Source organism: Amblyomma americanum, chromosome 3 (genome assembly GCF_052857255.1).
Source record: "Amblyomma americanum isolate KBUSLIRL-KWMA chromosome 3, ASM5285725v1, whole genome shotgun sequence".
Classification (NCBI taxonomy): domain Eukaryota; kingdom Metazoa; phylum Arthropoda; class Arachnida; order Ixodida; family Ixodidae; genus Amblyomma; species Amblyomma americanum.
This window is the reverse complement of record NC_135499.1, coordinates 137898239-137913486: the sequence shown is the minus strand read 5'-3', so window position 1 is coordinate 137913486 and position 15248 is coordinate 137898239. Positions and strand designations below refer to the sequence as shown.

Below are 15248 nucleotides of genomic sequence, written 5' to 3'. Positions count from 1 at the left end.
GTCACATGACCACCTACGTGGTGCGGAGCAGCTGCTGCTGCCGGCGGCGTGGCGCGACGGCGAAGCCGAGCTGCCGCAGCTGTGCGCCGTGCCAAATGGGACGAAGATGAAGAAGGCCCAACGAAACGGAGCGGGGAAGACTGACTTTGCAATTCAACTGAGCAAGTTCCATTCGGCCAGCTGTAGCTATCACGTCACTCCACGTTTAACCAGAGCTAAACCAGCACAAAATTTTTGCTTTTTTTTCAGTTTTGCTCACAGCATTTCGTCTTTTATACACTGCGCCGCTGTTGACACCGCCTCATAAGACGGAGAATGGAGAGCTGACCATTAGACGAGCAGCGACAGTTCGCGGCCACATTTTCTGGCTCGGTAAGAAGGAAGGAAATGTGGAGGGGGCAGGAAATATGGCGCTGGCAGAATCGTGGGAGTTATAATGCTGAGAAAAGACGGGTAACTACGCGTGCACCCTTACGCGGTGCTTTGACTTGACCGCTTAATCAGTGCTTCCGGTGGGAGGGGCCCTTAGTTCCTTAGTTTCACCGTGGAGAGGTCCCGGAGATAAAAAGGCTCACAGCTTGGCTTCGCGTTCATTACGAGTCGAGGAGACAGCATGGCGTGCTCAATAATTGAGGTGCTGTGAACCTCCCTTTGTTAAGAGAGCGTAGGCGGCAACGTCTGTTGTTTTGGGTTGTCTGGGCAAAACTTCTCCTTTCGAAGAGTCTGTCGTACTTCTAACCGCCTTGTTTTTTTTGAAGCGTAAAGGATTGGGCAAGTTTTTGGCCGCACTGTAACCCTCAAGAGGCCTGTACTTGCTCAGACTCTGTTGCCCTAATTCAACACGTGCCTGACACATTCCCTCATTCGCTTCCATTTTTTATGGCTCAGCTTATTTTTACACAAAAACATAGTCATTCGGTAAGCCGTCGTGTGGTATGCAGCCTGTTTTTACTGCTCACGAAGGAGTTCTTTTTCACTCCGCTTGTCTGCGCCATCTGTCAAGGATGATCTTCAGGAAATATAAGAGTCTCAGGAACTTGTTTGCCTTCACAAGCGCACTCACCTTTCAAAGCCGAGTGTTGCCGTGGGTAAACGTGATCAACGCCCATGAGAAGTCTCACAGTTTAGGTTGCATGCACTAACTACCTTTAAGTTAATAATGTATATTTCAAAACAAAAGAAACTTAATTCATTCTAAGCAATAACAACAAAAATAGAAATGAACACACTTGAGCACGCTTTCACCGTAAAAGCGAGGCGCCACTTCGCAGTACTTAGAAAAACGATTAGGAGAACCTGCGCAGTCGGAACAAAATTCTGCATGTCAGTGTGTATAGACATTCTGATGAAATTCATTCAGCGTGAACCTGACTCATTCGCGTAACGGATCGCGAAGGTCTGGATAATATATGCCTCCTAGCCGTCAGGCGGAGCCGTCGGAATATACTTCATGCATGGGAATGAAACAAGTAACATTTTGTAAATAAGAGAAGTCCACATACCCAATTGAAAAAAAACTGTTCGCAAGAGCAGCGAGCCCTCTGTAACGCTGAGGAGTAACGTATCCTCAAATTCAGCACAACCCAAATCGAGCTCCATCCTGTTAGCTTTTCTTACACTTTTTATTTCGCTAAACTTTGTGCCTGTTGAGCACGTGCTATACCATGACAAAGAGCACCGCATGACTAATGCGGCATGTCGCGGGAAATCGGAGAAGAACTGTTTGTTCTACCCGCCGCGGTGGCTCAGTGGTTAAGGCGCTCGGCTACTTATCCGGAGTTCCCGGGTTCGGACCCGACCGCGGCGGCTGCGTTTTTATGGAGGGAAAACGCTAAGGCGCCAGTGTGCTGTGCGATGTCAGTGCACGTTAAAGATCCCCAGGTGGTCGAAATTATTCCGGAGCCCTCCACTACGGCACACCTCTCTTCCTTTCTTTTTTCACTCCCTCCTTTATCCCTTCCCTTACGGCGGGGTTCAGGTGTCCGCCGATATATGAGACAGATACTGCGCCATTTCCTTTCCCCAAAAACCTATTATTATTATTATTATTATTATTATTATTATTATTATTATTATTATTATTATTATTATTATTATTATTATTATTATTATTATTATTATATTATTATTATTATTATTATTATTATTATTATTATTATGTTTGTTCTCTTTTTCATCGCGAGGTGGCGCTTCGTGAATGAGCATCCGCCAGTCGTGCCAGCAGCATGCGCTATGACGTAAGCCAACACTCCCCGTAAGTGGCGCCCCATCACGACGAGTAATAAACCGAGGCATACAAATGGGTCTTGCTGTGATGCGATCGATATGGCTGCCATTGAAATGGTGGAGGCTTTAGCAAGAGCAGGAAACGCTAAGTCACGAGTCCACATTCTTTGTGGGCTGTTATTTTGCTGCGCAACGTACATACACTTACACGCCTTGCCGTTGCTGTGAAGGTGTTTTCAGCCTTGTGCTGCCTGTACTGCTCATAAGGTGGTGATCTTGATCGACACATTCGCTCTGTGTGGCCGAAATTTCAAATGCCCCCGGAAAAAGAACTTTCCTTTTTACTGTTCTTGGTTTGGCAGCGCTTATTCAAGAATATAATGCCACTTTATTTTGACAGTTCTGAAGATGTGCAGTCGGCGTCAAAAGTCTCTATGCGCCCCTTTTACATATATATATATATATATATATATATATATATATATATATATATATATATATATATATATATATATATATATATATATATATATATATATATATATATATATATATATATATATATATATATATATATATATATATATATATATATATATATTCTGTGGTCGTGGGTTCGGATCCCGCCGGCGGCATGGTGGTTTTTCAGCTGCTTTATAAGTAATTTTATTTAAACCAATTGATTGGCACTACAAATTAAAAAAAAATAGAAATATTCCCCTGTGCACCTTGGTTTCGGTGACTGTTGGCTTCCTTCATTATATATATATATATATATATATATATATATATATATATATATATATATATATATATATATATATATATATATATATAGAGAGAGAGAGAGAGAGAGAGAGAGAGAGAGAGAGAAAAGCGTCAGGTATTAAAAAGTAAAAAAGGATAGAGAACGTCAGAGTGCCAATGTCGAAAACGTCAATGGTGGACTTGAAATTTTGCCGCGAAAAATTTACGCCAATTAGCCTGAACACCATTCGTTCAAACGGAGCTGATGCTACAGGAAGAAAAGAATAATGTTAAGTATTGCCGCCTGAAGGTTTTCATAGACGCTATTTCGCTTAGTGTGGGCAGTAAAAGTTCGCGTGTAAACTGAGCGATAGAGCGATGCGCGGCCAAGCAAAATTTAAAGCCACAAACCAGAGTCCAAAGAATCGCTTCAGAAACAAGCACCACTTGTACCTTAAAATATATCAGCGCTTTCGTTGTGTCCCTCTGTCTTCATACATACGCTGCTTTTCCGCACGTGGGCTCATACAGACCTGCCAACATCGATATTTCACGTTGGTCCAGCTTCCAATGTACTGAAAGGGCTAAACAACTTGCGTTCAGGTTCTCTTAATACCGACACTTTAATTAAAATAACAACTCGTTTGGTATTTTGTGCTGTGGATTAGAATCACAATAGTAAGATATTTCTACCCTTCAGAATTTTATTTCTTGTTTTACCCAGCCAGTAACGATTACTTCGAATCGCGGGTGACGACGCGCTTTTTAAACTCAAACATTCACGAAAGGCAAAATTCGCCACGAATTTAAATCACCGGACAAGAGCTCCTCGAGCTTTGTGCTCAAGATGGCCTGGAATTCTTTCTCCTAAAGCTTTGTGGCGCAGATTACAAACCTTGTTTACTAGCAGCACGAACGATTCCTCGAGGAACATTTCGTCGCTGGAGCTTACTTTCCTCAAGAGTTACCGCCACTCAGGGGACCCTACAACTACATCTTTCCGGGCACCTGTTGCGCGGTGGAGTGCTCTCAAGGAAGGATAAATGTTCTCTCGCGGTGTGTAAAGACGCAGTCAGGGACGCCCCAATAATCTTCAGTGCTATGACCATTCTTTCTATTTTATCATCCATGCCACGACTTTGCGAGCCGCCTTAGCAGAGAGCGGCGGGATTCTGTTCAGTGGGGCGCACCGGAGCTTAGCGTAGGGTTCATTTATCAAGCGTTCCCTTGACCGAGCTAAATACTCTTTCCAAGGTTGACGACCGAAGAAACGACGCTTAGGAAACACGTCTCACTCGATGACTTGCGCTTTGCGATGCTTTCCTTATGCGCAGAAGTTGATGCATTAATAAGAGAAAAATGACCGCTCCGCGGCAAACGGATTTCTCACCGCTCACGTGCGAGGAATGAGTAAACGGAAACGCAAGGGTGACCATAATCCGGGGTTGTTGTAGCTGAGGAGAAATCAAAAAGCACCTTCCATTTTCTTCCCTTCAACTTTTCTTTGCTGAAAAGAGCTTTCGCACTAGTCGGCATTCCCTGGATCAAGTCGTAGCAACAGCTGTTGTGACTTCACGCATGTATGCCTCGCTTGGGTCCCACGTACAGAGTACCGGTATTTCAGGAAATCTTTAGGCTGTTAGTCTCCGACTACTTACATAATGCTCCAGCGCAAATGGGCACTTATGAATAACAGCGTCTTAAAGAAAGTTCATTCCGGGGAACTGTGCACAAAATCTTGAGCTAAAAATGAATAAATAATGATGCTTGAGCTAATGGAGCCGAAACCAGATTTGTCCACTGCAGTAAGCACGTGGAACATTCCAAGTGCCTTCCCGCAGCAAAAGCACTCAGAGGTCCATAAAAAAAAATGAGAACGGATGAAGAACAGCGGTATGTTCCGCACGGGGTATTACAAAGTAAATTGAGTGCTTAAAGTGTGAGCAATTGCTATGCCATTCATATAAACACAAAGTTTATTACTCGAGTACAAAAAGTTCAAAAGGGGATTGTAATGGCTTTCAAATAGATGTAATGAACTGTTTGTTAGGAATGATGACCACTCCAGTATTTATACTGCGTGAACGAATGTCTTCTCTTGTTGCCGTTCATATGATTTCCTTCAATAGTACAAACCAGACACATATATTCTTGCGGTCACTACTATTCTCTTGCCCATGTTTCGTACGTTCGTTTAATTTTGCACAATCCAGTCCGAAATGGAGACCATGTCAGCGCCCACCTACTACGCGGGATATGTGAGCCTGGGGTGTCAACAAAGAATCACAGGTGGCATGAGAAAAGGTGCTGCATTAGTTTCCCGGCAGGACAACTCTACACTTGCACAGACAGTGGCGAACGCTAATCGCAGGACCGGTATTGATCGTCGGGCGCACGTGACTTTGACGCGTCTATTACGAAACTCCTGAGTGGAGAAGTGGGAAGTTGAGCTGGAAAATGAATTTCACAAACACAGTCAAAAATGTGGTCCCGGGTTTGAAGACCTGGTCGAAGTTACGTGTGTACAATTTTCTGATATGCCCCGAGCCTGGAACGATAGTTGACGTTAACGCGTCGTGCATTTTTGCGGCCATTTATATGGTGGAATGCTTGCGAAATATGTGGTAACAAGTAGATAAAATGTTAGAGGAGAGCGCGGAGCCTGGGAAGGTAAACAAGTTTTCACCCCCTAACTTGCTAGTTGGGAGAAACTTTACGACTGCTAGAGAAGAGTGAACTTAATCATGCTGAGTCCATTGCGCAATTATGATGCCTCTACACTTTCTTTATTCGTGAAAGGTTAGCAATACAACGTTAGTAATAGAACGTGGTTAGTAAGATAAAAGCGTTAAAACCGCAGCGTTCATGAAATGGCTAAGCCGTTTTTTTGCTCAGCACCAAGTCATGAGTTCGAATGCCGGAGCCGGCAGCCGCAATCCTTTAAGAGCGAAATGTAAAAACGTTCGTGAGCTTTAAAGCGGAACATGAAAAAAAAACAATGCGGTGAAAATAATTCCAGTCTTTCTAGTATGGCGTTTCTCATAGGCCAGGTGTAGGTTCTGAAAACTAAATCCCGCATAATTCGTAAGGAAAATTTTAAACACATTAAATATCTAAAAGGCAGGTAGGTAACGTAGAATGGATTTAGACGAAGGCTGATTTTTAAAGATAACTTGTTAGACTGAAGGGGAATCCGCTTACCCGAGACACGACACGGCATTAAAGCAAGTGCTTCACCTATTCTAATACGAGAGAGTACATTTAAGGTAATTAATCCTCAGTTTCGGACAGAGCCTATCCTTTCACAAGACTTGTGAAAGGACAGACTGTCCGAAACGTCGACTCAAAATAAATCTATGGCTGAATGAAGCGTTTGTCAACTCTGCATTTTGCTCTAGCAACCAAATACATTTATTTTTCTATATATATATATATAATCACCAAAAATGGAAGGAACATAACAGGATTTATTTCACGACGTTTCGGCTGGAGGACCAGTCGAAAAAGGCTGGTCCTCCAGCTGAAACGTGAAATAAATCTTGTTATGTTTCTTCAATTTTTGGTGATTTTATATTATATTGACCAAATCAGCTGCCAGAAATCACTTTTGGTATATATATATATATATATATATATATATATATATATATATATATATATATATATATATATATATATATATATATATATATATATAACGACGGTTGACCTAGAGTATAACGCTGAAAATGCGTGTGAGCCAGAAGCCAGAAAGAGAGAAGTGGCAGGGTGCGGCCCCTTGAGATGGTTGCGCATAGTAGTGGATCATAACAAAGCTGCAGAGCCTCTTCGAGTCAGTTTATCACGACGGTCCCCTGAGTGACAAAAACGCTTTGCATGTGTATGGGCACGCTATTATAGCGTGCTATAAGCGTTACTTAGGGACGAAGAAACCTTGCAGGTCTTCGCGCAAGACACCTTCACAAAGTGCTAGAAAAATACAGACACAGGGCCTAGAAATGCGCAACACTTTGCAAACTGCACAGAACAGGCACTTGTTACTGTTGAGGCAAGAAACTAGCGAAGTATGCACCACCGGCAAAGAATAAATATAATGAAACAGGCCTTCGCGTGTGTTTGCAATCCGCGAGGCGTGAGTGCTCCGTGGGCTGAGAAAAGAGGCTCAGTAATTTTTGGGTCTCTAGAGAGTTATCGGGTGCTGACGTCATGCGGAGTCGTGCTCAGAGCGAACGAAAGCAAGCGGAGCAAACCGCACTCTTACCACCGCCCTGTCTCTCACCAAGCCTGCTGTACGCCCCTCGGGCGTCGTTAACCGCAAGCTCACCAGGGGACGCTGCAAGTTCATTAGTCGTCGGCATCGTCATCGTCGCAGTGGCGCCAGCTTGCTAAGCAGCAGGGAGCGCTTTCTCCCTTCCTTCGTGTCCTTCTCGCAGCTGCTTTATCTCTGCATCGCCTTCTACATACATTCAGCACTGCACCGAACCGCGCTGGCCCGACGTAAACCGAGAAATGCTTCGCATATGCATGCGGGGTGCGCAGTGAGGCGGCGCTTGCATCATCTACGCGTGCATGCATTTCCGTCGAAAAGCGGCCGTGATCTTCACGATGCAAACGCGCTCCCTGCCGCTACCCCTTGCCGGCACGGCGAGACCATTTGTCTCCAAACACTTAGGCTGTTCTGCTCGCCTTAGGCGAGCTCCTCGGCAGGCGTGTTACCCTGCTCGAGAGGACACTGACCAGAAGGCGTTGCCGCGCGCTCCACACCCTGGTCATTGTGTCGAGGCAGGGCTCCATAAACAGTCTTGATAGCTCGTGCGAGGCTCTCTTTCCAGCCGCTGCGACGTCCGTGCGAGTCTCGTAGTGAGATGTTCTAACGCGTGGATGCAACGCTAGGCCCGTTCCATGGATACTCGGCAGTCGCGCGTGTAGATTAGTTAGTCCTCGCACCCAGGAAGTGCTGTGTGCCAAATGAATCTCCCAAGTCTCGTGCCAGGGTTAGCGTGTAGGAAGCAAAGGGGGAACACGAATGGCGGTATATGCGCAAGGAGAGATATGCTTTGCTAAGCCCTTCCTGCTTTCTGTGGAAATAAAGGGGACGCATAAAGCGGCCTCAACAATCTTGGTTTCGGCTCAGCTGGAAGAAAAAAAACGCAGGAAGGATTACACCGGGAATTATAGACGCTGCGACTCTACGCGCTTTGAGCTCCTCGCGACTTTGGAAGAAAAGTTGTTACGGCTTCTCACGCTTCGCGCCGTTAACGTCGCTTGCTTCCATCTTCTCTCCTTGTCTTTCCATAGTTAGCTAGTTGCATGTTACTTTCCTTTTTCTTTCTTTTTCTATTCCGCCAAAAGAGGAGGTGGTCTGCAGGCCTGTGCCTTAATGTGAGGGCGTTTCGCGGTATATGTGGTGATCATTCCAAGGCGGAAACTTCGAGGAAGGTTTGTTGGCATGCTATGCGAAACAAACTTTCCTCTTCGACCCGATTTGCTTGTTGTGTTGCACCTTTCTCCGAAAGAGCTTTCTGGCGCTGTTGCACGCACGGAGGCCTGTTTAAAGTCCGCTTTTAAAGCTCTCCAGTTTTTGGAGCCCAAAAGTAAGCAACCCTGTAGATGTTGCTCGGAAACATCATGCCTCTGGGATAACATTTGAGCGGAAAGTACTCTCTACCGAAAATGTAAATATTCAAAGGTTACAACATGCAACCACCCCCTCCTCCCCCGCTCCCCCGTGTGCACACACACACGCGCAAGTTGTTCACCGGCTGCCAGAACAACTTAGCGCTGATTGCCGAAGGAGGTTGGCTGGTTACATTCTGTAATGCTCACCGGCAGAACCAAAGACAAATTGATGTTGAAAACGCCTTCGATTTCATTTAATCAAGACCAACTTTTTGGATCGCGCTCCACTGTAATGTGCATAACTACTTGCCTTGATCACCATTGTGCGTCAAGTGGCAAGAGAAGAAATAGCAGACGTCTCACCTTAGCGTCCGTACTTTCTAATAGCGCTGTTAAGCACCCCACCTACCAACTACGACATGCTCCCTACGAACCGAAACTAAGGCAGCATCCATCGTTGCCTAAGATATTTATTTATGTGGATACATCTTCGTTTCGCATGTCTTCCGGTCTTGTATGTGTATTTTTTCTCTACCTTCAGGGAGTGCAACCATGTGCCGCACGACCTGGTCGAAGGAAACCTGGACTTGGGGACGGAGCTCATGGGTGAGTGAAATGTCGCTGCTTTACCACCTGGAGATAGTTAAAAAGCACTCGTGTGGGGAGAGCTTCCTGAAACCACCAGCATGAGCTGAAACACTATACGAAACACGCTCTGGTATCTTCGATCTCTGCAGTATACGACAAACCAAAGTTTACAACCAGCTGCTCGGTTGTTACTGACACATGTAGCACAACGTAGGCGATGCAAAACACCATATAACTGAATGTCGCAGCAAATGGCGAGGTAATACCGACGGTTTCATTGGGAATTTTTTAACTTCTTTTTTTAACGACAGTATAAAATTAAGTCATGAAACAAAGATAAACTGACCGAAGGAAAGAAAAAAATGTCTGCGTGACAGTGAAACGTTTAGAGTGAGTCGAGGCCACAAGCTGCTCACTGCGAGTGTGTTATCCACCAAACTCAGCTTCATTGGCCAGCGGGAGACAGTGCGATTCCCTGTACTTCAAAGGAGAGTTGTGTTTGAAGATTTATTGCTGCCCAGAAAACGTTATTCATTTAAGTCAACACTGCGGCAATGACTGTGAAACATTCTATAAAACTGCCAACGCCGCGTACATCTTTACCGCAGCCAGGTGCTGCTACTTAAGGCAGTTATTTTAGCGTTTTTGTATTTTAGTCCTTTTCATAATCCCGGTTGGCGTAGTTCCCGGTTCTTCGTGTTAGTCGGTTAATGCATCTTTTCCTGAGGTTCCTAAAATATCGAGCCTGAAAAAGAGAAGTGCATGAGTGCATGGCTGTCAGCTCTTACACAAATGGTCTATAGACGGTGTATAGACAGTCTATAAACTTCTTATAGGCTCTATTTATCTCCTATAAATATTTCTTGTCTATTCATAGCCTACACTCTCTATAGACAGAAGTCTAATAAATGTGTATGTTCATAATTCTATAGATTCTCTGTAGACTGTCTATAGGATTTGTATTGCCCATAGACTGTTCTTTAATGATTCTCTACAGAGTATATAGACTGTATAGATAGAAGTCTATGGACAGTCTATAGTATGTCCAAGGAAATTTTGTTAGAGAGTATGCCGACACATTAGCACTCGGTCCTTTCCGGTTGGTGCAGCATTCGACCCGCCGGCCATGATCACGTTCAAGGACCCGCTCTCGATGAAACCTCCACTGAACGGCAGCAACGGCACCATCTTGGGCCTTTCGTCTCAGCCCAAGGGTCGCGTCCCGTCGCCGTCCTAAGCAGCTCCCTCTGGCTGCCATGCCAGAGGCGGGCCGCCGATTTGACGTGGCCGCGTGCCGGCACCGGCGCGTCGCATCCCCCACACCTGCCCGGTCGACGACGAATTGTTGCTCGTCCCACCCAGTCTCGCCGGGGAAAGGAGCAGGTGACTGTGGAAAGACAAGAAAAGACTTGTGCGGCACTGAGGCCGCCTCGAAGCCGTTCTCAACGCGCCCCGCGTGCTCAACGTGGAAGAAGTGTGAGGCCGCAGCGCAGGTCGGAACAGCGCGTTCAGACGCGGGTACGTGAACACCAGTGCGCGCGCTAGAACACAGCGCTGTTCGACCGCATTCGCTGGAATCGGCTCCACTTGCTCCCCATCGGAACTTTACGTCGCTGTTACTTGCAGCGTTGGACATTTCGTTGGTGAGACTCTGGTGATGAAAAGTGATGCTTTCTTTGGAAGAGTGTAAAGCAAGATGGAGACATCGATGCGATGTGCTTGCATGGCACACGTTGTTATCCGTCGATGCCAGTGGAGGCGACGCGCGTTTTCATGGCAGGAATCTTAAGATGTCCATAACGTCGAGGCTTGACTTACACCATTGTCAAAACGGCGGGTACTTTGAAAGCAATCGCTCCGCCGTGACTTTTAACAGGCGAGCAAAATAAAGAGGCAGTCAGTGTAGTACGCGACGACCCGCGCCTTTTAGCAACGGTTTCCGGCCACTTGATTTGTTCGCGAACTTTTAGCTTCGGTATATCGCTCAAGATCGACTCTGACTATTCCGATGTACAGAAGGGTGACACGTCCCAACGCAATCCAAGAAGGCGTTCGCTGCCTCCAACATGTCGTTTATTTATTGCATGAAATCTTGGTTAGTCGAGGTTTCGCCATTCATGTGCCATTTGCCGCAAAGTTATCCTGTTTGCGAGTAAGTCCTCCTTCAGGTGTCTAACCTGGTTGCGAGCTTGAGTACCACTTCCGTACTCTAGAGCCTTGTCAAAGCTTGTGCAAGCTCAAGCTTCTCTTAAGAAAAAAAATGCTATAAATCACGCGTCAGCTTCTCTAAACGACCTCTGCATGAAGGAGCTAATACCGACATGGGAAAATAATATGTGTTTAAAATAAATCAACAAAAATATCGCAGAAGATAATTACCCCTTGAAGTCGGAAAGCACTGCGGGTGTGCAATGCAGTGTATCAGCAAGCAAAATAAACCAATGATTAGTTGGTGCTCATTCATTTTGCTTCACACTGATGACCCAGATATGTTCTTGCCAATATGGAAGACGCAGCTCTTAACGACGACGTGACATTTAACAGAGCTGCGTTTTGTCATCATTTTATGTTAGCTGCAAAAATCTCGGAAGCTAGAAACGTCCATGAAGTAAAGGCGTGTAGTCGAGCATTCGGTACCGCTGGCAATATCAGGTTCGTTCAATACAACTGAGGGAAGCCTGACCATTTCTTAGAAATATGTGTGCTGCAGCCAGAAGTTGTCAGCCGCAACCCGTGAGCTGACAAATCTTTAGTAATATGTCGGTAGAAAATTACAAGAGTTACGAAAGTAAACAAAACGGTCATCTTGAAGGTTGCTGCGGGAACCGACATGACAAAAACAAAGTTCGCAGATGGTGCCATTGGAGTTTACTTTTATTGCAATATAGTGTACATGATGGTCCATTTTCAAGAGATTCTGGGCATTATCCTGTCATTACCCCCCCCCCCCTCCCTCCCTTTCAAGACATGAAGCTCTACACGTCCAGGAAAAGAAGCTTATCGTTTTTATCACGAGAAGCAATTTATTTTCGTCACCAGCGCGCTTCGTATACCCGCGAGAGCCTCTGTATCGCTGCCTCTACACAACTCGTCGTTCATTTCTTGTGTCTCCCTCGTCACTGTTTTTTCCGAGTGGTGGTTGCTAAAGACCAGCCTAATCTACTTGGACACAGCAGAAATATAACGTCCGGTGCTGGTAGACGCTGCCCGGGTGGCAAGAAAGACTTCTCGAAGCAGTTGACTGAGAGCGTGAATATGCAGAAAGCAGAGCGCAGCACTGTCGAGTAGTTCGCGTCACGTGACTATCGGCGGCAGAAGAGGCAGGCAGCGGAGACGGAAAGACACGTGTACATACGCAGCGAGCGTCGAGCCTGGCAAGGGACAGTGGTGGTGTGCGTGAGTGCGACTGTGTGCGTTCATCTGTGCGCGTTTGTGTGTGCGTGAGTGTGTGTTCGTGCGTGATTCTTCTCGTGCACGTGCGTGTGCGTGTTTCCTGTCTGTGGGACCAAATCCTGAAGGAGAGAATCTACTGCCGTTGCCAAGCGAGCCGATGGTTTCGTCGTTGAATGGATGATTCGATTGTTTTACAATAAACCGGTCATCTGCTGCTCTCTCATTATCCAAGCTGGCTCACTTCCACAGTAACGTGCAAGCAAAAAAAAAAAAACCAAGTTGTTCCTCAACATTTTTTTTTATTTTTTATGCGTTGCATATTGCAATCACTCAGTTCAGCCCTTGGGCGCGGCCGTGCAGCCACCAAACCACGTGACGTGACGTCACGACAGCCGGAGGAAAAGCTGGGCCCCAACTGGCGCGGTCGCGCGCGGCCGCAGCCACCACCTGACTCCCGCTCCTCCCGCTAGGGGCGCTGCGCTGATTGACGTCACGGCATAGGTATAAAAGAGCTGCGCTCCTTCGCCGGGACAGTCTTATACCCCTGTCATACGGGCATTTCGAGGGCCCTCGAACCGATAGTCTATCGACTCAAAGGCGATCGAGCGCTGCTACACGGGCAGTTTCAATGGCGATCGAGTCAATAGCCTATCGAGTCAACGGAGCAGCACGGAACTCCATCGAGATATGCAACGCATTCTTGGCTTAACCAAGCTAAGCCTGGCCATTTTTTTCACCAGCCTAAAGTCAAATATGTGATGGTGGCATTTCTGTCCCAAAAAGCTCTTTAGTAGTTTATATTTTTGTCCTCGCTACAGCGTGGCGCAAGATTCATCTTAACTCCTCAAGCAATCGATGCTTCCTGGCATCGGGCTGCTGATATGAAGGTAGCGGCATCGAATTCCGGCCACAGCGGACGCATTTACATAAACATGAAATCTACAAACTCCCGTGTGCTGTGTCATGTCGGCGCATATTAAACAACCTCAGGTTTTCTAAATGAATTCGGAGCCCTCCATGACGGTGTTGGTCATTGTCCGTGTGCCGCTTCAGGACGTTAAAACCCCATTAGCCAATAAAGATTAGTGCCTAAGTTAGAAGCATTTTGAACTTCGCTCCGTCTCTTCGTCTGCATGCGCTAATCGGGAGTGACATATTTAGAATCTGTACACGATGAAGACATTCTGTTTCACAACAGCAGAAACAATGCATTTTCTTTGGTGGTCTCGCAAGAAATTTTCAACCAACTATATGTAAACGAAACCTCACTGCTCCTTCGCTATTCATGTAACAGACGGAATTTAAAAGAGTTTTCTTTTTATTTAGCGTCGACTTTTCAGATTTAGATTCAAAATATCTTTTAAAGTTTGAACAGGCCACCCTACCGATAAAACCTGATTTTTTTTTTACTAGAGAGATGCTCTACATATCTTTGTTAGGAGTAAGCGGGAATCTCGAGTCAATGGAAAAAACAAGGACGCGGTGGATAAAATGTGTTATAAAATTTTCGCTGACAACCGTGCTCACATGAGCTTGTTGAGAGAACAGTCAAGTCTGTTTAATATTTCCACTTACTAACGCCATCTTGCCGGCCCAAAACCCAACTCCTCGAGAAAGTGAGTGCGGATTTGTGGAAGCGGCTTCGATTACGAGAAGGTTCTTTTTTTTTTCCCAAGCGCGCTTTGCAGCCTTACAGCCTTTGGACTATTTTTAGTTCTTAATTGTGTTTGAGTGACGGCCGAAGGATGACCCACCTGATATCTGAAAAACGTGGGCAATCGATTGTAACCGCCAAAAACGCGACTGCAAGACCACGATACGTGTTCCGATACCAAAATTCCATTCCTCAGTACTGCACTTTTGTTTTGGTTGCCAGTGGTTATGTCACTTGAACAGAATCAATGCGGAGCCGTCATTGAAGAATGAAACGTGAAAAATGCAAATGCATCAACTTCTATTGATTCTATGCCGGCGGGAAGCGAGCTTGCACGCAGCGTGAGACGCTTAAAGATTGCGAATAGAACATTAGTTGCAATTGTTTTTATAACATCCCTGCACTGAAGACCATTTTAAGTGTCCCTATGCTGTAATAAGTACGTCTACACTATTATATTAAGTTTTTCAAACTATTCAATAAAAATTCTTATTTAAAATAGCGGAAATATATACTTCAGCGAAGTCTGCAAAGGTTGATTATGCCGTAGAGTGGGCGTTTTTTTAGGTGATCATGTGCAACAAATAGATGTGCAATTAACTGATGCTAACAATCCAACTTTCTTATTTTGGTCTTAGAGTACATACTTAAGTTGAGAAGTTGAAGGCCGCGAAAATTGAAGGTGAGCAAAGTTTCTAAAATTTCAGAATCCGCACCGTGGTTCGAGGTATCAAACGTGAGGGCTATGTAAAAAAAGACGCTTTTTAAAGCTCAAATTGGCGTTTCCATGTTGCTTATGAATAAAATGGTGTCGCTTGAATCAAGTACCAACGTAGTTTGCGTCTCTTACGACGTTGAAGAAGTTGCAGTGACTCCTGTGGCGATGCCATGCTCAGGGACGCCGTTTTAACAATCTGCAATGCAGAAAAGCAAACTTAGCGTGCTTTCTAAAACGTTCTTTTTTCATGCTCAATATTTTGAGGTACGATGCCGATTCAGAAATTTTGGAAATTGTAAATTT

General features: G+C 45.4%; 1 protein-coding gene across 1 annotated transcript in view; it reads left to right on the top strand.

Annotated features, from left to right (window-relative positions):
* LOC144124984 (synaptogenesis protein syg-2-like) overlaps window positions 1-12798 on the top strand; it is a 317203-nt gene extending 304405 nt beyond the window's left edge. Inside the window, exons 11-12 of the mRNA XM_077657983.1 lie at window positions 9134-9198; window positions 10290-12798. Coding sequence (XP_077514109.1) covers window positions 9134-9198; window positions 10290-10417 — 193 coding nt within the window. The 3' untranslated portion in view covers window positions 10418-12798. The remainder of the gene's footprint in view (window positions 1-9133; window positions 9199-10289) is intronic.
* The last annotated feature ends 2450 nt before the right edge of the window (window positions 12799-15248 follow it).